The sequence below is a fragment of the Squalius cephalus genome (assembly GCF_949319135.1).
Source record: "Squalius cephalus genome assembly, chromosome: 1".
Lineage (NCBI taxonomy): Eukaryota > Metazoa > Chordata > Actinopteri > Cypriniformes > Leuciscidae > Squalius > Squalius cephalus.
This window is the reverse complement of record NC_137122.1, coordinates 33,803,079-33,827,779: the sequence shown is the minus strand read 5'-3', so window position 1 is coordinate 33,827,779 and position 24,701 is coordinate 33,803,079. Positions and strand designations below refer to the sequence as shown.

The 24,701-nt window shown below is 37.5% G+C and overlaps 2 protein-coding genes across 3 annotated transcripts; both read right to left on the bottom strand.

Moving 5' to 3' along the window:
* Nucleotides 1-220: 220 nt before the first annotated feature.
* On the bottom strand, nucleotides 221-13,866 carry flii (FLII actin remodeling protein). The gene is made up of 30 exons (XM_079872304.1): nucleotides 13,742-13,866; nucleotides 12,003-12,113; nucleotides 11,803-11,874; nucleotides 11,008-11,088; nucleotides 10,739-10,824; nucleotides 9,462-9,623; nucleotides 9,207-9,310; nucleotides 8,928-9,103; nucleotides 8,569-8,726; nucleotides 8,386-8,470; nucleotides 7,927-8,074; nucleotides 7,635-7,768; nucleotides 7,332-7,544; nucleotides 7,010-7,189; nucleotides 6,835-6,917; nucleotides 6,669-6,743; nucleotides 6,450-6,533; nucleotides 6,198-6,369; nucleotides 6,008-6,112; nucleotides 5,689-5,880; nucleotides 5,416-5,604; nucleotides 5,156-5,295; nucleotides 4,730-4,937; nucleotides 3,706-3,860; nucleotides 3,553-3,613; nucleotides 3,313-3,441; nucleotides 3,110-3,216; nucleotides 2,126-2,231; nucleotides 1,732-1,797; nucleotides 221-1,632 (listed from the first exon to the last, which is right to left on the bottom strand). Exons 1-30 carry the CDS (start codon nucleotides 13,802-13,804, stop codon nucleotides 1,498-1,500), a joined length of 3,780 nt encoding a protein of 1,259 aa, XP_079728430.1. The 5' UTR covers nucleotides 13,805-13,866; the 3' UTR covers nucleotides 221-1,497.
* A 2,160-nt stretch (nucleotides 13,867-16,026) lies between these two features.
* top3a (DNA topoisomerase III alpha) lies at nucleotides 16,027-24,697 on the bottom strand. 2 transcript variants are annotated; one of them, XM_079872337.1, is made up of 19 exons: nucleotides 24,594-24,697; nucleotides 23,748-23,807; nucleotides 23,569-23,642; nucleotides 23,412-23,487; nucleotides 23,228-23,336; nucleotides 22,734-22,877; nucleotides 22,468-22,638; nucleotides 22,271-22,374; nucleotides 22,035-22,109; nucleotides 21,303-21,385; nucleotides 20,887-21,094; nucleotides 19,946-20,131; nucleotides 19,723-19,852; nucleotides 19,514-19,627; nucleotides 19,228-19,393; nucleotides 18,973-19,119; nucleotides 18,736-18,858; nucleotides 17,067-17,800; nucleotides 16,027-16,371 (listed from the first exon to the last, which is right to left on the bottom strand). In XM_079872337.1, the coding sequence occupies exons 3-19, from the start codon at nucleotides 23,625-23,627 to the stop codon at nucleotides 16,217-16,219; spliced, it is 2,784 nt and encodes a 927-aa protein (XP_079728463.1). In that variant the 5' UTR covers nucleotides 23,628-23,642; nucleotides 23,748-23,807; nucleotides 24,594-24,697; the 3' UTR covers nucleotides 16,027-16,216. The 2 variants fall into 2 exon arrangements, with proteins under 2 accessions (XP_079728463.1, XP_079728462.1); XM_079872336.1 differs by lacking the exon at nucleotides 24,594-24,697 and adding an exon at nucleotides 23,936-24,577.
* Nucleotides 24,698-24,701: the final 4 nt, after the last annotated feature.

Below are 24,701 nucleotides of genomic sequence, written 5' to 3'. Positions count from 1 at the left end.
TTATATCAATACGATTTAATATAATAATAATACATAATGTATTACACATTTACTATAACATCAATTTAACGTAAGCTTTTGGGCCAATTTCTGCTCATAAACAATGTGCAAATTCATGAAAGATTTTTTGAAATATACATTGACTTAATATTCATTCACCTGTCAATATTAATGAAAATGACCATATATGCACGCATTGACAAATACTCAAGAGACATACAGATGTGCGATGAAACTTTATTCAATACAAAATACATAAATAGAGCATTTGCAGGTGAAATCAGTGGCAGAAAATATTTGTACACATAGAAATACATTTATATATGCAGACAACAAAGCTGCGGTGACAAGAAACAAAATAGGGCAACTCACCATCGATTGCAAAAATGCATTTTACCTCTACCAATCCCTTTTATGACAGCCATAACAAATTTGATAAGCATAATTAAAATAAGAATATTCATTTCCTTGGCTAAACAAATTTCCCTGTCCAAGTTCAACAAACATTCAAAAATTTGAAAAAAGTAGTCCAAACACAGGACCATAACTTTTTCTCTTTTTTTTTCCTCCTTTTTTTTTAAAAGCACAATCTGTGACTGATGCAATGGTGTCGGCCAAATAGCTAAAACAGCCTCGATATGTGAAGACCAAACCGTAGTAGCACTAGACCACTAGATTGCCAGTCATAGCAATTACAGATTGCTTTGTTAATTAAAATCGCTGGGTTCAACCCAGTTAACTGCTGCATTAGTATGGATGTACTGGGCAGTTTAAGGGCATAAAAGCATAAATTCTCATTCTGACACGTAATAAATGAAATAACATTCCACAAACTGTGCAATTCATTATTCCATCAGCATTGGCATCAGAGTCTACATCCCAAAAGTGAAGCAGTAAAACAGGTCAAGCTGATGGAATGAAACATTCAAAGGCAAACAATAATAATAATAAAAAATATCCGGTGTGAGGCACCAAATCAGCAATGCATTAGGGTGAGATCTGAAACAGACATGGGTGTTGTGCTTTCAATAACTAAAAGTCTAGGCAGTATATGTGATATGCATCTACTGAATAAAACACGAAAAGTGTAGCCCAAACAAATGATATAAAGAGTCGTCTTTAAAATAACCGCTGCAGATTTTAGAAAATGTAAACAGACAATTCACAATACTTGTGCAGCTAGATGGTTAAAAAACTTTAGACTCTCCCTCAACTGATATGTTCTTCTAAAAACCATCTCTTAAGGAATACAGCATTTGATCTCTTAACGCTTACCTATGTGCTGTATCATTTAGACTCTTCCTGTGACTTTAAATCTACATATAAATATAAAACTCATTAATATTGCATCAATTAGCAAATATATATATATATATGTGTGAGCTTTTTAAAGAGAGTGATGCAGTGCACATTGATAATGGATGGGCTGTTGTGAGTGGTGTGGTTTTCTGAACCCTAATGCTCATTCTGTATTCAGACAGACCGTGAGAGGCTGATTTATGCAAGTGTGGTCTTGAAGGCGCTCCATGCGTGGAAACAACGGGTAAAACAGTGGGGCTCGTTGCCTTTGCGCACCAGGCGCAGTTTTCTCGGGTGCTCTGCATCCTTGGACCTCATGTGTTGAATATAGACCTGATTGAAGGGCGACACCAATGTTAAGCGGGCATGGGAAGGTGCTGGTGTACAATAAACTAAGTGTACAATAAAACTGCCACTCAATATGTCACTGACCTGACAAGCCTTCAAGCTCAGTTTAATCTCCACCTGGCTTGTCTGTGTGCCGACCCACATGTAAACCTGTGAAACAAGCAAACAAACAACCCAACAAAATTGTAGTAGTAGTAATGATAATAATAATAATAATAATACGTTATTTAATGCAGTGTCAGCATCTGAGGTTATCTCAATGGCAAAAACAGAGTTACAAAAATACAAGAGTTCTTCCAAAGAAGAAGAAGAAAAAAAAACAGCATGAAATATTATACAAGATGTTTTACATTAACATATGATTGCTAACACATTGCTAAAATTTCACTAAACAAGTTCTTAAGTGACAACTCAGCAAAAAACAAACAAAAAATTGTTGCCAGAATAATGTGTTTCGGCTGCAAGCATGAAGCTCTACCTCTTTCCCATTGTCCAAAAGCATGATGTCATCATCAGCCAGGTCATCTTGGCAGAAGTCTGAGCACTTCTCTGATATAGCAAAGTAACCCTTTTCATTTGAGCACCTGAGATCAGAGATAAAATCTATTATTACCTCAAAAATATGGTAAATGAAGAGAGGCATATTTAATAAATAAATAGACAACTGTTGAAAAGTTTAGGGTCAGTATGCTCACCAAAGCTGCATTTATTTGATTTAAAATATCATACATACACTACCATTAAAAAGTTTGGGGTTGATGAGAGTTTTTAATGTTTTTGAAAGAAGTCTCTTATGCTCATCAAGGCTGCATTAATATGATAAATACTGTAAAATTTTAAGTTTTTCTATTTTAATATATCTTAATGTGATTTACTCAAAGCTGAATTTTCAGCATCATTACACCAGTCTTCAGTGTCACATGATCCTTCAGAAATCATTCTATGCTGATTAGCTGCTTAAGAAACATTTATTATTATCATCAATGTTGAAAACGGTTTAATATGTTTGTGAAAGCCATGATACATTTTTTTAGGATTCTTTGATTCTTTGAACAGAAAGTTCAAAAGTTTTTGAAATAGAAATATATTTTTAAAGTCCTCCTGTGGTGAAAAACAAGATTTTAATGTTGTTTATATGTCTGTGTGGTGTTTTTAAAATCCTTTATGACAAACCATGTGCAAATTCATAAATCAACACCATTTATGAGTACGTTCTCTTTAAAACTGCAGTGATCTAAAGACAGTCTCAAAAACGCAGTTTGAAATTAAGGCATGAAGAAATATTTTCACAGGAAAAAACGTTTAAATATGTATTTTTGGTGATCAAAGATGAGTTTTAAGGGATAAAATGATTGACTACAGGGGGACTTTAACATTATAAAATGTCTTTACTATCACTTTTGGTTAAAAAATGCATCCTTGCTAATTAAAAAAAAAAAAGATTCTGAAACGAAATGCTCACCTAAACAGTCTAGCGTATTTCATGTACTCTGCATCTTCATCGTATGGCTTCTGAGAGCCAATGCCAACCCAGAAGAAATTTTCTGGCTCTTCTCCTTCATTTATCACCTGAAGGAAAGGAAAAAAGAAAAGAATTGTTTAAAAAAAAAAAACAGTCAAGATGATGTAGTGAGCATGTTTTTGATTTTCATAGCTGGAATGAACCTGTTTGCTGTAAGTGTCATCAAACATGGTGTTCATGATGTCCTCTGCCAGTTTAGCTTCATCAGGGTCTGCTGCTCGGCCCACCCATGTGTAAACTATTCCCTGGTTGTCTGTACTTTCAAATGGCACCTAAGCAATATTTTAGTTATTAACCGTTTATAAACCACTGCAAATATGAATCTTGATTCCTTTATTATTATTTAATGATTTATAATACATGAACATCAAATGCCAGTTTACCTTCAATATGAAGCAGAATTCAGAGTTGAGGTTACTGGAATCGGTGGCTATTTGAATAGTCCTAAAACACAACAGAAACACCACATGCTCATTTATTTGACTTTAGAAATATCTGATGCAAAGATACTTCCTGTACATACATTATATAGTTACCTGGTGCATAGCGCACTTCCATTTGTCCTGATGTGGTATAAGCTTGGCTGCACACTGTCCACTTTTAGCTTCCTCTTGCCTTTGTGGATGATGAACTTTCTCTTGAAGTGTGACAAGAACTTGAGATTCTCCTGTTGCTGGGTCATCCTCACAACCTGAAATATGCATGAGATATGACATCTCCTTAAAATTAAAGTCCAGTCATGTCATGACTTATTGTTAAAATTACAAAGATACATTTCATCACTGTCGGGCAGAAACCTTGTGTCTCCATTTTAATTTATTTTTTTTAACGACGCGAAGCAAAGTGTCCGTTACACCTCTGGTGTGCATTATTTTCTAATAATTCAACGGCCCGGAGTCAACTATTCTGCTTATACTACGGTTACCACACCTCAAAACATTGTTCAGATATTGTAACTCAAGACATTTGTCAGGTTTTTGTCCTTAAAACGCTTGTGTAGGACTAATTTCTTACGGATCTCATCCCAGGCCTCCGTTGCTTATTCCAAACCGTCATTTAAGAGCTAGTAATGGAGGCTTCAGTCAGACAGTGCTGTCTCAATAGCCTGTTCGTAGCATTTCGCCTTTTATATCATGAGATCTAGGCCAAATGACAGAAGAAACTAAGCCCCCACATAGCTACAGTAAACTTTATAACCTGTAAGTTGATGAAAACATAATGCAATGCACTTACTGCCTCAGATGCGGCCATTATAATGACAAAACACGTCCAAAATTTGAGCTTGATTTTGGTAACATTTGTTAACAATATAATGAAACATGCAAGTGTCTGACCATATATAAAGCCGCAATATCAACGTTGACAACGTGTGTTTAATTATTTTTAAAAATACAGTGTTTTTTCCATTTCCTGAAAAGTAGCGTTTTGAGATACAAGGTTTCCACCCGACAGCGACGATATGAGGTCAAGGCAATAAGAGTCACTACAACACAATGAAGATGAAATATGAGATCTATTTCATAATGGATCCATTTAATTAACCATGTTAGCATGCAGTACCTCCAGTTTGCCTGGGAACAAGCTCTCAAACTTCTTCTGCAGGCTGAAAGTGAAGGTCAGCCAGCCCATGTTGGAGGCCTCACGGCCCTGCCAGAAGTAAACCACACACTGGAAGTCTTCCTCAGGCTGTTTGTCCTCATCATCTCCCTCTTCTCCCTTCTCCTTTTTTTTCTCCTGATCATCCTCATACTCCACTGGCACCCAGTACCTGAGACAGACACAAATATCACATCATTTCAATGAAAGATGAAAGTCATAAGTATCTAAGACAGTAATAGTTAATTTAGTTACAAATATAACAGTTATTATTATTTTTGTCTGAAGATTTCACCTAGTTTATCAGAACTCTGTCCATCTGAGAATTAAGTGACATGACAACCTGGCTGCAATTTTTGCAGTCAATTTTAGTGATGCCCTCTGACCAACCTGCAGAGAAATACGTAGCAATCCTGAGTGTTAAAGTGACCAAACTCCTCCTCTGGTAAACGGGCAAACTTCTTCCCCTCCAGAACGAAGCCCTCCATGCCGTCCAAATCCTCATTCCACTCCTCCATCATCTGCTCCGCCTATCAGATTTACAACAAACCCACAAAGACACAATGAATGTTTTAGAATTTTGACAGGACTACTCAGGACATCCTAAAACTGCAAAGTTGTCATTAATGAGCTGTTAGTTCAGGGCTCACCTCTGTGAGAGGCATGGCTGGCTGTCTAGGCAGGAACAGAGCCGTTAGATCAGCTTTCATTTGGTCTTTCTGCTCTGCATCCTTCTTCACCTTGCCAGACAAGCCCACTTCTTGTTTCACACTCTCTGCATTCCTGGTATAATCCACCTTCAACACGTCATCCCAATTCTTGAACTTGGATTTAAAAACCTGTTGAGCACAACATGGAATTAGAACAGAGAGTGTTGTGTCATTTAATAGAGTTTTTTTAATCTCTTATTTTGTCAATTTTACCTGTCCCTCTGTGCCCTCCAGATTACGGATGACCACGGCGTGTTTTGGCCGATGAAGCATGCTGCACACCTCTTGGCCCAGTTTCAAAGCAGCTGCCCTCACAAGACGTGGGGACTTACGGCCAATCCAAATGAAGACATCTGACCAGCAATCTAAGATGTAGACACCTTTAGTGTCCAAAAGACCTTGTACCTATAACGAGAAAATGTTCCACCAGTTAGTGTATTCAGGTATGATTAAGGACCCCAAACTTTTGAATGGTAATATACATTTTTCCTAGAATTTTTTGCTGCTACAATCATTATGGACATGACATTACCAGTCTGTGCTCTGGAACCACATCTAGTTTGAGCTTGTCCTTGTGCTCCACAGACAGTTTGTAGTTGATCTGAGGAAGTTCAAGGTATCCCAAGCCCAAGCCAACCTAACAGAACAAGAAAGTACTAAATATTTTACACCGTGGTGGTTTTAGAAAGGAATGCACAACAAACCATAGACCATTCCCTGACCTTATAAAGCTTGGGTCGGACAGGAGTGAAGTCATCTGGGACGTGTTTCTTGATTTCTTCCGGCTGTCCCCCAAGCTTTTCCCAGAATTCCGGAGGTTCATGATTCTGCATCAAAGTCGTAATCTCTGCTTTGCTTTTTCGCTCATTTTTGTTCATCTTTTCAGCAAATAACCTATAAATAGTATGGGGACTATTACAAATCTGAACAAACAGACAAGGGAAAAAAACAGCTTAATTGTTTGCATATATTACCTTGCTTTTGTAGTACCACCAAGTGTTGCGTTTGCTCCTCTCCAAATAAATAATTCAAGACCAGTGTCCAACAAAAAGACAAATCTTTAAACAGAAAGAAAGAAAGAAAGAAAGAAAGAAAGAAAGAAAGAAAGAAAGAAAGAAAGAAAGAAAGAAAAAAACTATCAGACTGAGTCACTCTTATCAACATACATAGAGCAAATGGCACACAAAACTCACCGTGGGTCCAGTGAGGATGCTTTCAGAGGCACAGATTCTAATCTGATGTTCTTTTTCCCATAAACCCTGTACAACCTGCCCAAAACACAAAACAAACAGGATTAGTGTGAGTCAGATCAGGGGTGAGCTACAGAGGCAGTCCTGGGTGTTGTTTTTGGCGGGGCACCTGGTTGGGTATTGCGTGTCCTCTACGGTGAAAAATCCACTAGAAGTTCCACCCTCAATGTAAGAGATCTCATTGTCGAACACCTAAAACACAGTGCAAAGAAACATAGCTAAGCATATGCTGATAATGCAGCATTTCATCATTTTGCACAGGGAATGGCATTTGCTTTACTGACCGCAGTGAATTCTTCACTCTCATCTCCCATCTCCTCTCTGATTGTCCTGCACTCAGCACCCAAATAATTACGGAGATTGACAGCATGGATAGCAGAGCCGGCTTTCTTATCAAGCGTAGCTTCTTGCCCGATCCAGTAATAGATATGCCAGTTCAGGGCTCCGTTGTCATCTAAGAACGTCTGTAAAAGTGCATTACAAAGCATTAATTGAAAGAGTGGATGCAGACTGGGAGCAGAAGATCTTATAAATTAAAGAAACAAAATTTAAACTATAGTACTTTAATAAACATGATGATCATTAGAATTTTTTTACAGGGCTGACCTTAAGAATAATGTAACAGTCTGCTTCATAGAACTTCCCATGGAAGGCCTCGTCCACCTGCATGGGTACAAAGTTTTCTATCTGCCAAATCGTAACACCAGGGATCTGCCCCACATCCTCCAAGAAGAACTCTGAGTAATCTAGCTGAGGTTTCTCCAGGTTCTTGTCCCAGCGTTTGGTTTTCAGGTCAGAGTATTTCATGTCTCCATTCTCCTAAAAGATCAAGAGGCATGTGAAGGTCAGATAGGTTTGGACATGTACCAATATAATGGCTCCATCATTATAGCTCTGCTGTTCCCTCACCTCAATGGATTTGTTCTTCTCCTGAGCCACGTCTGACATTCCCTTCAGCACCTGTTTAGCCTGATCATCCTGCACCGAGTCCTTGCGTCTCCTTAGCCTCATCTTCCTGGCCATATGATCTTTAGGACTATTTCCTGTATAACACACAAAGATCATGTTGCACTTTGAGCTGTATTACAGTCATATTTTCAGTTGTGTTACTTCAAACTCAGCATCTTCAGCAAATAAGGGTTAGTTTGGAATAGGTCATAATTACAATAACATAACTCGAAGAGAGAAAAGCATATTGTACCTCCACCAGCTGCTGCCACAGTGGCTGGAGACGCACCAGCCAGTCGCAGCTGGTTCTGCAACGAGAAGTCTATGTTGTACCACTCAGCTGTCCTGTCTACTGGTTTAGGGGGCATGACTAGATTTGGATTCTCACGAACATCCAAAACCTAAAACATCAATGTCACAAAAAACTTTAATCAGCATTTATTAACTGGTTTAACATATGCATTAATGTTTGTTGCTTTAGTCTTTTTAATAAGTACATTAAAAACATACACTACTGTTAAAAAATTTGGGCCTGGTAATTTTTTTTATTTTATGGATTTGAAAGAAGTAATCATCATTTCTTCAGTGTCACATGATCCTTCAGAAATCATTATAATATGATTTGCTGCTCAAGAATTTTTTTGAATATTTTTGTAGAAACTTCATTTTTCTGGATATTTTTACAGATATTTCTTCATTAAAGAGTTCTTACCTCCAGGTCAGTGAGGAAATGGATGGCCTCTGGTAATGTCACAAGCCGGTTCTTGTTCAAGACCAATTTCTTCAATTTTCCACACCTGAGCAAAATCAAAAATCCACATATTACCATTATCAATAGGATATATGTTGGTTTTATAATTATATCTAACCACCAATAAACTGTCTCAGTTCTCACCTGCACAGCCCCTCTGGAACAAGCTCTAAATTATTATTTGCGGCCATAAACTCAACCAGGTTGGACAATTTTCCCACACCAGAAGGAAGGCCATCAAAATCTATTTTATTCGAGTTCACATACAGCTTCTTCAGCTTAGACAGCTTGCAAATGGCAGACTGCACATCACACCAAACAGGGAAAAAGAAGAGACAAGATTAGTGGCAAACAAATTTCAAATATATCAAATATAATCTAAATGTCAACATTATTAATGTGATGAAGTATCAGCTCACGCACAAAAGCACTTTTAAAGCCAAACAACTTCTGATAACTGATAAGTTCCTCTGTTTTACCTTATTTGTTAATGAGGGACTTACAGGCAGAGATGTGAGCTGATTCCTAGAAAGGTTGAGCGTCTCGAGTTTGGTCCACTGATCTATGCACAGTGACAGTTCAGATATCTGATTGCTGCTCAGATTTAGCCGTTTGAGATTAGCCAGCGAGTACAAGCATTCAGGAACCCGAGTCAGATCATTGCAGGACAGGTCCACATCTACACAAAAACGCACAAAAGATTCATTATACAAGGAACAACAGCAATTAGAGACACTGATGATTATTTTACAGAGAGAGCAGTAACACCACTAGATCTCTACCTGCTAGATTAGTGAGGCCCTCCAGACTCGTGGGCATATTATTTTGAGTACGCTGTGTGTTCCTTAAATGGAGGGTCTGAAGAGCTACCATAGCAGGTAATTGCCTGTTATGACAAAGTCATACAAGTGACACAGACTGGAGTCAGAGTTTATCAGAGGCAATGTTGATAACACAATGATGTCATCTGAAATGAATGCAACCTTCCTCCTATATGGTATAGACGGAAATTAAACCATAAAAATTACTTGTCTAACCTCATCTGTGCGTGCATAAGCAGATTGTTATTGAGTATCAGGGTCTGCAAATGGACCAAGCGTCTCATCTGAGGCGGCAGACTGTCCAAATTATTGTTACTGAGGTCCAGGTACAGCAGGTCAGTGAGGTTGATGAACAGCTGATTCGGTATGTTATCAATGCTGTGAGAAAGCAAACATCATAGAACTGTTTCAGACTAACATTTATGTTCACAGAAATTCCTGGTTAAAACCACTGTGACTACAAAAAAAGGATGTGCACTTTGATCGCTGAAGTATTTAGGGAAGGATGGGGGTAAATGATAAAGCGAGTTCGATCTGCACTATTTTTTTTTAAAAATTGCAAGTCCATGCACATATGTATTAAACAGACATATAGATTAGTGGTTCTCAAACAGGGGCTCTTTAATAGACATTAATATAATATGAGGTAGCCTAATTTTTTTTAAATTGTGATTTTGTCTTTAGAAAAGTCATGTAAAGTAATTAAATCTAATTACTCCATGAGCATTTTTAGAATAAATGCACATTTTTATACTCATGCCAAATTCTAAAATATTTTATTGGGTAGAAATTGAGTAAGAAATATTTTTTTAATCCCCATCCACTAAAATAACAAACAACTGGAAAAGTCATGGGGCCTTCAAATATCGTTGTGGAAAATGTGGGGCCTTGGCTTTTACAAACATATCCCAAGATCCATGTGTTCTTTTCCATTCCATCAGTAGCACATCTAGCACAAGTCCAGTCTAGTCTAAATGAATCCTTAAAGTGCTAGTTGACCCAAAAATGAAAACTATCCCATAATTTACTCACCCTCAAGCCATCCTAGGTGTATATGACTTTCTTCTTTCAGCCAAACATAACTGGAGTTATATTAAAAATATCCTGCCTCTTCCAAGCTTTATAATGGGAGTGAATAGCAACTTAGATTTAGAAGCCCAAAAAAGCACATCCATCCATCATAAAAGTAATCCATAAGGCTCCAGAGGGTTAATAAAGGCCTTCTGAAGCAAAGCCATGTGTTTTTGTAAGAAAAATATCCATATTTATAACTTTATAAACTATGGTCACTGGCTTATAGCATGGGATAATTTTCATATTTGGGTGAACTAACCCTTGTACATCCCCAAATCACCACACAAGACATCTTCCAAAATACCACGGTAACAGATCACAATATAAAATCCTAAAATGTTTAAAGTGCATTTTCATGATAGATAATTATTCTTCACTTCCAAGAACTTGGGTACAAAACAGACAGACACAGACCGTACCTATTGTGACTGAGGTTTAAGACCAACATGTTTCTGGAGTTCTCCAAGTCCCGAGGGATTTCAGACAGTTGGTTGTAGCTCAGATCCTGAGTAGAGGAGGGAACAATACATACACACACCATCATTGCAGCACATAAACGATGACAAATTTGCATAGTTTCACTAATCAAAACACTGCCCTGCTTACATAAATTTAAATCCTGCCAGTAATTTTGCACTTAAATAAGACATATACTTAACTGAGAAATACACACAAATTCTCTACATACCAGCACAGAAAGATCATCCAGCTGAAAAATATCATCAGGAACACCAGAGTTCTTTAGGCTGTTTCCTCTGGCCACAACCGCCTACAGCAAAACAACAAGAGCAGATTAAACGCTAATCTGAGCAATGCAAATATTTACAATAAAATTGAAATTCATGCTGTGTTTACTGACAAAAGCAATTTTAAGTACATAGACTACCGTTAAAAAGTTTGTGAGTCAGTAAAAATTTCTTTAGACATTTCTGAAAGAATGTGCTCACCAAGGCAGCATTTATTTAACCAGAAATACAGTAAAACTGTGAAATTTGATTACAATTCAAAATAACTTTTCTATTTGAATACATTTTAAAATGTGATTTATCCCTGTGATGGCAAAGCTGAATTTTCAGCATCATTACTCCAGTGTCACATGATTCTTTCACAAATCAGTCTAATATGATTTGATGCTCAAGAAACATTTATTATTATTATCAGTGTCAAAAACATTTGTGCTGCTGATTAATATTTGGAAACTGCGATAGTTTTTTTCAGAATTCTCTGATGAATAGAAAGTTTAAAAGAACAGTATTTACATGAAATAGAAATCTTTTGTGACATAAATGCCTTTACTGTCACTTTTAATTAAGTTAATGCATCCTTGCTGAATAAAAGTAGTTATTTCTTTCAAAAAACAATCTGACACCAAACTTTTGAACGGTAGTGTACGTAAACAGTTACAAAAATATTTATATATACTTATGTGAAACGCTAGTAGAGAACATGTCAAGTATTTCGCAATATGGGCGATCATATTTACCCTCAGGTTGGGAAGACTTGACAATTCTCCATGCAGTGTAGTGAGGCTGTTGTGACTCACGGACAAATGTTCCTGATTTCACACAAAAGGGCAAAAAAGAAAAAGAAAAAGAAAAAAGACCAGAGAATGATTATTAGTAAGTTGACAAAGTCTAGTTGCAAAATATGAAATTGTGACTCAGCTGTGCAATACACAATCACCAGTTTCTGCAGGGAGGCCAGTTCCTCTGGAAGATAGCAAAGCCCCGTTCTGTTCAGCTTCAGCCATCGCAAGCTACTCATAGACTTGACATGCTCAGGAAAATACCCCCCCTGTGTTCAACACAAGAGATACAAAGTCTTAAATCAGACCATCATGAGTCATACGAGTCAGTTTCTGCATTAGTGAGTTGGTAGTTTTTGATGGATCTGCTACACTGATGTCATTTCCCAAAGAAATCAGTCTGATGCCTGAATATGATCTAAAACAAAATAAACCTGGTACAATGAAGTCATTTCAGGACAGAAAAAAAAACTTGTGGGAGATTATGGGGTGTGTTTGCTATGGCAACAAAATAAGCATGAGCCAGAACCGGGTTTATCAATTTTTTTAGACACCACAGAGCCCCAAATACGATCATCCTTATGCGAGAGACACCCATTCTAAAACTTATACGTTTCTTGTATAAAGACCCAATGTGTACTGTGAAATAAAATCATTTTAATAATCAAATATATTATTTAGGAAATATTTAGTTTCCATTAAGTTACATTTATTGTATTGTTTCTACTTATTATAGTACTGTATTGTTAGTAGGGATGCACAGATATGTTGGCCGATATGATAACCGATAATTCTTTATATTTGAAAGCCGATAACCTATATATTGGCCAATAAATCTAAATCCAGAAATGTATCATCATTTTTGAGAGCCTGATTACAAAAAACAAAATTCTTACCATTAAAAGCCTTGTCCCAAGCACACAATTATAGTGTTCTCATTATAATTTAATGTAGCCTAATCCTATATGACAGACTTGCGCTGCACCTGTTGCACTTAACTATATTTTCCTTTTTGAAGTGATTCCAATCATATTTCAAGCAATTCAAAACCATCATGGCTAACAGTGCCCATCTGAAGGAAATAATCCACTATTTATCAGCTTTAATATATCGTCCAAATTTACTTATCGGGCTAATAACGATAACATTAAAAATGAACATATATCTGCCGATACCAATATGGTAGCCGATATATCGTGCACCCCTAATTATAAGAAGTATTTATTTCCTTTACTTATTTTAATCTATTTTTTTATCTTATACTTTTCTTTAAACAGTTGCACAGACCCCCTAGCACTCTCTTGAGGCCCCTGGGGGCCCCCAGACCCCACTTTGAAATAGAAAACAGTAAGCTGTTCACACAATCATCTCGATATGAGCAGATCTGACTGAAGTGGCTTTATATAAGACAAAGACTCAGAGCATCATCACATGTACTCAAGTAAACTGACACACTTGAGAGGCTGGGTAATACTACTGCTTAAGGAAGACTTACACACGATTTAAATAACAAAACCTTCCTTTTATATGCAAATTGATGATATATGCTCTATCTAGTCTAAAAGAAGCTATTTCCTAACGACATGTTAAAGACTATCAACCGCAGCACTTTTCATTTCTTGAGGGTAGAAGTATTACTGTCAACCAGCACAGCTGAACTGCTAACAAACTTATAGTTATTTCCCCTGCCTGTCACACCACTTGATTGACCGCAACAAATTTTGACAAGTCGCGAGCTAACGCCCAGTGTTCTTCTGAGCTAGCATAGTTAGCACTGCTAGCTCACCATCTTAACCTGTTTTGACACGCCAACTAACCTACATCGCTTTCCTCGTTTGAGTGAATGATTTATTAACAATATCCCGTACCTATACACGTATTGAATCGGAACTCTCACCTTAAAGTCATTCCCACTCAGGTCTACTCCCCTGATAAAGGGGAGAACTCCGGTCGCGGCCATGTCTAATTCAGGATATGGCAGCAGCCTCAGCCTATTTCAGTTCGACAGCGGCTGGTGGAACAAACACTCTGTCCCCCGCCCCCCGCTCGCATGGTACAGCCCACGACCTGCTCAGCGTTACCAGCCACTCACTTAAAAAGTTATTTCTGTTTCTATAAAGGAACAACTGTTACTTAAATCCGTCAAATGCGTGGTAAACTACACCCTTTTGCAGTTATTAAATATTGACTCATAACACACTGATTCATTTCTGAATCATTTGCAGTGCCATTTACAGAACGTGGGAGAAAAATATAGGGACCCTCATATTACAGCTAGGGCCCATCACAACATTCCCAGTTGTTCAGGTCATTTGTGTTTTTTTTTTTTTTTTTTTTTTTGGAGGTCTGGAGTAGTATATTGTACTACTACAGAGTCCATATTACATTTACATTAGATGTTTGCATTTAGCAGAGTGGTTTTCAAACTGGGGTCCTGAGTCCTGGGACCAGGGGGGCCGCTAAGGGAGTGAAAGTTAGGACGATTCTAAGGGCCCATGCACTTTTGGGGCACCAGAGATTGATTTGATTTTATTAATGGAATGGGTGAGGTAGGCGGCCCAACTCTATATTGTATTCTTTCATAGGGCCCAAAATTATTGGCAGCGCCCCTACCTGGGACCCCTAGTGCTTGGGGGTCAGTGGAAAAGTTTAAAGAAAAACAGTCGGAAAAAATTATGAATTAATGCATTTGAATATATATTTTTTAATTTAAATGAATAAAAGCATGATTAATAACATTTTATTTAAATAACTATATAATAAAAAATATTAAAATGAGCATAAAATCCATCTAACAGTACAGAACTATAGTGAGTCGAATTTTTTTAAATGTAACAATGTAGAAAATGAATATTCCAAATAATATTTTACACATTTGTAATATACATTTTTACAGTATAAATTTGCCCTTTATACATGAAAATATATACACTCACCTAAAGGATTATTAGGAACACCTGTTCAATTTCTCATTAATGCAATTTTCTAATCAACCAATCACATGGCAGTTGCTTCAATGCATTTAGGGGTGTGGTCCTGGTCAAGACAATCTCCTGAACTCCAAACTGAATGTCAGAATGGGAAAGAAAGGTGATTTAAGCAATTTTGAGCGTGGCATGGTTGTTGGTGCCAGACGGGCCGGTCTGAGTATTTCACAATCTGCTCAGTTACTGGGATTTTCACGCACAACCATTTCTAGGGTTTACAAAGAATGGTGTGAAAAGGGAAAAACATCCAGTATGTGGCAGTCCTGTGGGCGAAAATGCCTTGTTGATGCTAGAGGTCAGAGGAGAATGGGCCGACTGATTCAAGCTGATAGAAGAGCAACTTTGACTGAAATAACCACTCGTTACAACCGAGGTATGCAGCAAAGCATTTGTGAAGCCACAACACACACAACCTTGAGGCGGATGGGCTACAACAGCAGAAGACCCCACCGGGTACCACTCATCTCCACTACAAATAGGAAATAGAGGCTACAATTTGCACGAGCTCACCAAAATTGGACAGTTGAAGACTGGAAAAATGTTGCCTGGTCTGATGAGTCTCGATTTCTGTTGAGACATTCAGATGGTAGATTCAGAATTTGGCGTAAACAGAATGAGAACATGGATCCATCATGCCTTGTTACCACTGTGAAGGCTGCTGGTGGTGGTGGTGTAATGGTGTGGGGGATGTTTTCTTGGCACACTTTAGGCCCCTTAGTGCCAACTGGGCATCGTTTAAATGCCACGGCCTACCTGAGCATTGTTTCTGACCATGTCCATCCCTTTATGACCACCATGTACCCATCCTCTGATGGCTACTTCCAGCAGGATAATGCACCATGTCACAAAGCTCCAATCATTTCAAATTGGTTTCTTGAACATGACAATGAGTTCACTTTACTAAAATGGCCCCCACAGTCACCAGATCTCAACCCAATAGAGCATCTTTGGGATGTGGTGGAACGGGAGCTTCGTGCCCTGGATGTGCATCCCACAAATCTCCATTAACTGCAAGATGCTATCCTATCAATATGGGCCAACATTTCTAAAGAATGCTTTCAGCACCTTGTTGAATCAATGCCACGTAGAATTAAGGCAGTTCTGAAGGCGAAAGGGGGTCAAACACAGTATTAGTATGGTGTTCCTAATAATCCTTTAGGTGAGTGTATATAAAAAAATGACTGTGTAACAATATTGTAGGTCATGTAAACATTTTATTCATTAAAAATACATGACTATGTACAAAAAAATAATGTTTTACTTTAAAACAACTTTATTTTACACAATACAATTTATTATGTATACATAAAAAAATGTTAATTATACATCAGTCAACATGAATTTAATTTACATATGTATTTTACAAAAATTGCAGGAACTCTTTTTTACTGGCCCTGAGGACAGTTGACCCGGGTATGACCCGGCTCATGACATATTCCACAGGTTCTTGGTCTTTTGGCAGTGGGAGGCTTGTTTGAAGTAGTGCTGGCCTTTTTGTTCCCAGGATGTTTACCACCATTTCCTCCAGAAAAACCTGTGGCTGAAAAAATGAGAGGAGGGGTAAATTAATTATGAACAAAAGACAATATTGAAGAAATTATTCCCAAATGAAATGTAGCACAATACAAACCAGAGAGAGAGAGAGAAACCAAGCAAATGACAAAATACCTCAAAAAATGCCACACCTAATTAGGAGTTCACTGGGATGTTTAAGTAAAATACTGTTCAAAAGTTTGGGGTTGGTAAGATTATTTAATGTTTTTGAAAGTATCTTATGCTCCCCAAAGCTACATTTATTTGATCAAAAATAGTGTATATAAAAAATAGTGTAAAAATAATGTAATGTATTCCTGTGATGCAAAGCTGAATTTTCAGCATCATTACTCCAGTCTTCAGTGTCACATGATCCTTCAGAAATCTTTGATGATGATTTGCTGCTCAAGGAATATTTCTTATTATCATTATCAATGTTGAAAACAGTTGTGCTGATTAACATTATTGTGGAAACTGTTATTTATTTATTTATTAGAAATGTTTAGTAACTGCTACTTTTGATCAATTGAATTGCAGAATAAAAATATTAATTTCCTTTTTGTTTTGTTTTAAATCACACTGACCCTAAACTATCGAATGGCAGTCTATGTAAGAATGATCTTGTTCAAGATATTCCAATTATATTTTGCCTATGTATATACGGTATTTTCAGATTAAAAGCATGATAGACTGATGTTATACCTGGAGCCACATTCTCATTTGCCCACAGGAAGAACCCACACTGCTGATCACGTGGTTTCCCACAGGTGTGGAACATTCGGCCGTTGTTTGGCCCATCTTTCATGACAGTCCTGGTAACTGCAGGCTCATTACAGTTACACATGGTTTCACCTTCATCACCTCCAGATCCTCTGTTGTTTTGCCTCTGCTGAGGCATGTTCCCAAAGCCATTTGAGGGCCTGGAAGGTTGAAAATTCTGACTCAGGGGTCCTCTGTTTCCTTCGGGCGCTCCCTGCTCAGTCGGCTGGTCAGCCCACAGGAAGAATTTACAATCCCCTGTGTTACACTTGTAAAACTGACGGCCTTGGTTGGGACCCTCTTTGCGTACGGTGAGAAGAATGGCATCCTGACCACAGTTACACACAATGGCACCGCCCTGGGCTGAAGTTGGTGGTTGTGCTGCCCGAGGAGGCGGCAGACTGGCTGGGGGGCGGTTGCTGTCGGCTCGGGCTCTGGGTGCAGGAGGTCTCACGTTCTCCACCCTGGACGGAGGTGCTGAGTTGGTTCGAGGAGCATGATGCTGATTTGACCCAGATCTGTTATTAGGCCGAGAGCCAGAATCTCCTTCTCCTCCTCCTCTGAGATATTTTAAGTTCAAGACCTCTCTGAGAGTCTCATCACATCCTCCAATGCAGCCAACAAATTCAAGGGGCATCATAGGTGGCAAACTTCCTCTCTTGAATTTAAACTTCAGCCTGTCAAAGATGTTATGAATAAAACAAGAGTCAGTATGAAAAAATAAACATTATTAATGTTCTTAATACATGGTACTGGTCTTATTGTCCATGGTTAATTAGCACAAATTTCCACACACACAAACAGTAACACTTTAAAATAAGGTTCATTTTCTCAAGATTAGTTAATGCCGTATGAATCGTGAACAAACAAGTAACAACCATTTTTACATCATTTAGTAATGAAGGTTAATGTTAATTTATAATTATATTGTTTGTTGTCAATACATGACTGTTCACAGAAATTATTAAAAACTGTTAATATACACAACTTGACATGTTTTAAATGTATTAATATAGATAGAAATTAATATTAATTAAATGCTGTAAAAGTATGACTGGTTATTTCATATAAGCTATCGCATGAAATAAAGTAAACATATAAAACCTTCTTGTAAATATTTTACCAAAAATACACTACTGTGCAAAACTTTGAGGTCAGTACGATTTTTTGATGTTTTGAATTTGCTCACCAAGGCTACATTTATTTGACCAAAAATCTGGTAAAAACAGTTATATTGTGAAATATTATTACAGTTTTCTACTTGAATATATTTTAAAATGTTACTTATTCCTGTGATGTCAAAGCTGAATTTATTCTGTATATTACTGCTTAATATTTTTGTGGAAACCATGCAACCATGATACATTTTATTCAGGATTCTTTGATGAATAGAAAATATTCAAAAAAATTATATGTCTTAACTCTCATTTTTGATTAATTTAATGTGATCTTGCTTAATAAAAGTAATCTAAGTATTATAATAAATGTGTTTATCTTATGTAATGATACGTATTTCTTTTCTTTTTATACTGACCCCAAACTTTTGAAGGTAGTGTAACTGCTCTGCAATATTAAAATGATTACAATGCAGCATAATAACCACATTCCTTACATATGGACCGGATGTGGACGGCACGTCGAACAGATGCTCTCGTCTCTGCTGACCTCCAGAACTGTGTCTGGAAACCACACGGCTGTTTTACAAGCTGGATATCCCACACATGAAAGAAACATCCTGCACAGAGTGATATAAAAAGGACGATCAGAAAAGGAGTAAACAAACAACATTTCCATTTCAGATTCAACCTGAAAACCCAAACTGTTAGATTATCCCATGATGTTGTCTCACGTTGTGCTGTCTTTCTTCCTCTTTAGGACCATGTCACGGTTACACTGAGGACACTTTCGCACTGGTAATGGCATCTCCATCTCTCCTTGTATCTCTTCTGTCATCTGCTGAGCCGGGCCCAGATAATTGGACAAGGCTTCATCCAATCTGCACGCAATATGACAACAATCACACTCAATCCAAATTTGTATGTAGAAATATAATTTGCAGTGTAACTGAAATTGAAATGGGGTGAAATGCTGCATTCAGACTCACTTCTTTGCCTTCCTCACGGATTCAATAAAAACAGCCTTGTATTTTGCGATATGATAACTGAGGACAGAAGCTTTGTCCTTCTGGCCCTCTGACACAAGTTTAAGATCCGCCTCCAGCTCCGCTCTCAGGTCTGGTTTAGACATTTCATACCCCATGGAGTTATACCCTGAAACGATGCGACACTCAATTTCACACCAATCAGAGAGACTGAACTGCCTCTATTATGCTATTTTAAAGGTTCCTAATTTAGTTTTGACCGCATCCACTAATATGCTAATTTCGTTACCTTCAACAAGACCCATGCCGAGCTCTCCAGGAAGGAACCTCTGGTCAGCCGTCAGCCCCACGTACATGCGACTCTTTATGGTCTCGATGTGTTCAGCATGTGTTGCATCGGTACCTGCAACAGCAACTCAAGCTGAGTGCCACTCTTTTTCAACAATGATGTCAAATATATTATTTAAGGTTCAAAACTTGACCGATGTGTTTCAGTACCAATGCCATGTTTCTCCATGAGCGATATCAAATCGGCCTCTGTCAGAAGCTGTGGTGGACTGGTCTGTCCTTCCACCATCTCAATCGCTGTGGGCTGGAACGTGGTGTCAGGCCTATATAATGGAATTACCTGTGCAAAAAATAATAATAATTCATAAAAAAAAAAAAAACTGAACTCAATATGTTCAGCTATAAGATGTGTTATGCTTTGAGTAGTAATCACCTTATTGTACCACTTGTCATAAGGGTACACTTCCAGATAATTGCGCGCAATGATCGTCAATCCACTAGCAGAGAATCTCTCTTCAGCTATTTCAATTTCAACCGTCACCTCTTGACCCTGAGCATCTTTGGAGCAACAGGCCAGGAAGTGACGTACAATGAACTCATACAGCCGCTTTTCATTACCCTTCAAAAAAAAGAAAAATAATTAAACATTGCCATTGTGTACATTTCTAGCTAATTGCAGCTGCAGATATGACGGTTCTAACAGAGAGGGTGCGCCACAGCCGGCGCCAGGACACATGAAACGGGGAATTCATAATTCTTGAGGGAGGGCATCTGTATGACAGATGTATTGCTTTTATTTCATTTATTCCTTTTGCATTCAAAATATTCATAAACCTGTTAACTATATCATGAACTATCTGATATATTCAGATTGCTGAATAGGTGAAAGTGAATCCGTTTCATTGCTTAAAAACCTTTATAATGATCATATATAACGCGCAATGGGTGCCGCCATGTTAGTTTGCGCTGCCATTCAGAGAATCGGATCAGTCGGATTTACATCATGTATCCACTTCTCCTGAAATACATAAAAGTTGACGGCGAACTGAGAGAAGAATAAACTTCATAGTTTGCAAAACAATGCGTATCTGATATGAATAAAACATGTCGTCAAATTATATTTGAATGGATTGTTGATTGCGGCTTCCATAGACATCAGTACGTATTTAACAAACTATAAATATATATATTTTTTTGCTAGTACTTATGAGTATTTAAATGTCTGAAACCAAAAATACACATTTGAATTTAGCAGTTGTTCACGTGATGCATTGAATATTCTAATCACAACGGTGTGATCGTATGCGTCAAAGGATTAAAAATCAATCGCGTATTGAGGTGGAGTGGGTACACCTGTACATGTGGGTTGCTCACCTGTAAACTGTTGGTGTATTTGGTGGGGTGAATGGGGGGATGGGCCTGATCTGATTTGTTTCCATTTCGAGGTGTGGGCCCACCGCTTTCCAAAATGCGCTGAGCAAAATTTCCCCATTCATTATCTTGTGTCTGTTGCTCAACCAGCAGGGTAAGGTTCAGGTTCTGAGGAAACATGTTGGTCTCAGTGCGAGGATAACTGATAAACCTGGAAGGAAACAGACAGGCTGATTTGGGAAGGACCACGACAGACATGCTGTAGACCAGTGTCTCTCAAACCCAGTTCTCGGGACCCACCTACCAGAATGTTTTAGATGCCTCACTAATTAAAACACCTGATTCAACTCATCCGCTTTTTAGTGTGTTGTTGAATAGGGAGACAGACATATGGATTAATGAAATAACCAATAACATACCCTTGAGTGTACAGCTTTTCTGCGGTTTTCATGGTTTCTTTGGCACTTATCCTCAGTTTTCTTGAAGACAGTTTTTCAAGTTCCTAACCAAAAAAATAAGTAGACATTATCATATATGCTACATTTTTAATCTCCATGATTCAGTTATTAATTGCACTTAACTCATGCAACAGCACTACTAATTTGTGGATCATTTTGGGCACAAGTCATTCAAGAAATTGCACTTTGAAAAAAACTTTAGTAGCTGATGACAATTGTGTACATTGTTGTAAAAGTCAAATTTGTTAATATTCATCAACTTGACTGTAACTGTACAACAAAAAGTACACGATCGTTCAAAAGCTTAGGTTAGTGTTCTTTTTAACTTTCTATTCATTAAAGTATCCTGAAAAATGCATAACGTTTTCCACAAAAATAACCAAATTGATTATAATAATAAATGTTTCTTGAGCAGCAAATCATCATATCAGAATGATTTCTGAAGGATCATGTGACACTGAAGACTGGAGTAAGGATGCTGAAAATTCAGCTTTAACATCAAAGGAATAAATTACATTTTAATATAGATTAAAATTTAAAAAAGTTATTTTAAATTGTAATAATAATTCACAATATTTGCTTTTACTGTATTTCTGTCATCTATAAACTTTTGAATGGTCATGTGTGTGTCCACATTCTTTTGTCCAGAATTTCCAGAAAAATCTTTCAAGAGACATGTTCTCAGTTACTCACCACAGTGTCAAGGGGTAAAGGTCGCCATTTGCTTTTTGGTTTACTTGTTACAGATATCACTTTCGCCATGGGATCCTAAAGAAAAGATTAAAGCAGGAAAACTTATGGTGACAGAATAATGACCAACACATCTTACATATGTGTAATGCAATATTTCAATGAAGAAAAAATTAAAAAGCTATATTGTTGCTATGCATTTAAAAATCCTTTTTAAGAAATTAAATAGAAGCACAGACCTCCATGCACATCTGATACAGCACAAGGCACGCTGTGTGATTGAAAAGACGATGTCTTTTCCAGCTGAATTCCACCGATTCCTCTTCGTTAGGCTCATGGACAACTAACAGGCAATTAAGTGTATGTGAGAAAGCACTTGACAGATTTCATTCATCAATATTAAATGTGAACTGTGTAAATTAAAAAAGCAGAGTACCTTTGATTTTAAAGAAAGTTTCGGGGACGAAGGCTTGAATTGCTTTAAACCGCTCTACTACAAAGCCAAGGGTTGGGAACTGACAGCTGCCATAACTGATGAGCTGATCGGAGAGAGATTCTGGGAATATCTTCTGCAAGCGTAATGTCTGGAACCTGGTAAACGATGCCCCTGAAGGATCACAATGTACATAAGATGAACACATTAGATTTCGTCTTAAAGAAAGTAGCTTGTGATGATGTTCTCTGATATTTTAAAACGCCTACCGATGCGGAGATCAAGCTCCTGTCTCACATCCACAGCATCACTGATGTTGATATTCGGCTCAGTGAGGGTCTCACAGGCTCTTCTTATGGAGTTCGGGGTGATCTCAGAGAACCGTGCACGGAAGACCTGAATGTTTGGCTTCACTAAATTGAAAGATTTCACAGGAGGTTAAAGGTCACTGTGAAATCAAAATAGTTTATTCTTACTTTTATAGCAGTATTTATTATGATTTATCCATGATTCTGTGTACAATATTATTATTATTTATTTTTTTCCTGTGCCCTCGTAATAAATCTCTTCACAGATTACATGTTTACTGGCGTGAGGGCGGGACAACCTGTCACTCACAAACCACAACCATCCAACCTACACTTATTCTTATTTGGATGTACGTCACGATAAGGAAGAAAAGACTATCACAACTTCTGTTTCATGCCGACTTTAAAAAGTTGTAAGAAATATACAGCACCAGTACATGATTCACCAAACTTACCTGCTTTGCAGACATTAATGACCTCGAAGCCGATATTCTCTCCTTCCCGGTCACAGTCAGTCCAAATGACCAGAGCCTGACACTGTCTTACCTCTTTCTCCAAAGTCCTCTGGATAATGTAAATACATTGTTTTAATATAAAATACAAGCTCATATTCAAAACGGAAGGAATGGAAATTAGTACCTTGATCGGTGTAAAGTTTTCAGGGCAGTACTTTTCCACCTCAGCATCAAACAACAGGACAGGGTTACAACTATGCCTGTGGAAAAGATCACATAATAAAGTTTGAATAAACTATAGCTAGTTATTATTATATTAAAGCTATATATATATATAGTACCATTTCTGAAAAGGAGCTTTGAATTCGAGACCCAAGAGATGCCCTGATACTGATGTCATGTTTACAGTTACATTCTGTGAAGGAATAAACACCATGATCAGCATATAAAGACTATATGTATTACAATATATATTTTTTTATTTTTTCTGTGATCAAACAAAAAAAGTAACGTTACTTACTTGGCCAAACAGGTTGTATTCATACTCATATATTTTGTTGTAGACAGAGTAGCCTTCTCTCTGTAAATAAAACCAGGTTCATTAACAATGACGACCATCCTAACAAATAAAAGTAACAACTCTTTTGATGATAACAATCAGATTTGGCATTACAGATCAAGATAACTTGTACAACAGTCAGCACTCACTCTTCTCGATCTCCCATTTGACATAATTTCTGCTATGCCCTTAGCAGCGTCGTTTTTCTCCGCAACACAAAGCACTTTCTTAATCTGAGTGCGTCTTATCATGTTTACAGATATTTGCCTATAAAGTTGACTGTGAATTGTCACTCTTAGAGACCTATGCAAAACGTTCATAACTGTGATCTAGCAGCGCATGATCACAGTACACTCGACATTACAGCACATTAACGGCAGCTTGCTTGCTAAGTAGCATAGTAAAACACTGACAACTATAAGACAACTGAGAAAAAATACATCAGTGTAAACTCAAAGTTTTGAAAATACATCTGTAAAAGTATAATGTGGGAACACAGCAAATGAATCAACTTCCAATTCCGGCGCCTGACTAGAATTGTCGTAAAAATACCGTAAAGCAATGTGTCAGAATGCCGTATGGCTGTATTGTGTATTTCCCCAACGAAATGTCATTGACTAGCTAACTAACTAAATAAATAATTTAATTTAATTTAGAACAATTGTATTAAATTAAAATTTTAATATTTCCAGAGATATAAGAACGAGTCTTGTCATACGACACGAATAATCAAATGTCTCCCCTCGAACAACTACAAAGCGCGTCACAACAAATGCCCTGTCTGTGTGTCAAAAACCTAGTTAGTACCTAGGCAGCATATCGGGCACTATAAGCGCTTTTCGAGTCCGCTGGCTGGGAACCTCCAAAATGCTGTCTAGCTAGGCAGTTCACTGGGTTTTGAAACACATCCACTTC

Coding starts and splice junctions, on each gene's coding strand:
- flii (XM_079872304.1), bottom strand. CDS start 13,804: ATGGCCGCGACCGGAGTTCTCCCCTTTATCAGGGGAGTAGACCTGAGT. Junction 11,875..12,002: donor TGGCCTCCCTGCAGAAACTG/GTGATTGTGTAT, acceptor GTGTGAAATCAG/GAACATTTGTCCGTGAGTCA. Junction 5,881..6,007: donor TGGTTCCAGAGCACAGACTG/GTAATGTCATGT, acceptor TTCTCGTTATAG/GTACAAGGTCTTTTGGACAC.
- top3a (XM_079872336.1), bottom strand. CDS start 24,106: ATGAACGTTTTGCATAGGTCTCTAAGAGTGACAATTCACAGTCAACTT. Junction 23,808..23,935: donor CAAATGGGAGATCGAGAAGA/GTGAGTGCTGAC, acceptor TTTTATTTACAG/AGAGAAGGCTACTCTGTCTA. Junction 22,375..22,467: donor AACTTTCTTTAAAATCAAAG/GTACTCTGCTTT, acceptor ATTGCCTGTTAG/TTGTCCATGAGCCTAACGAA.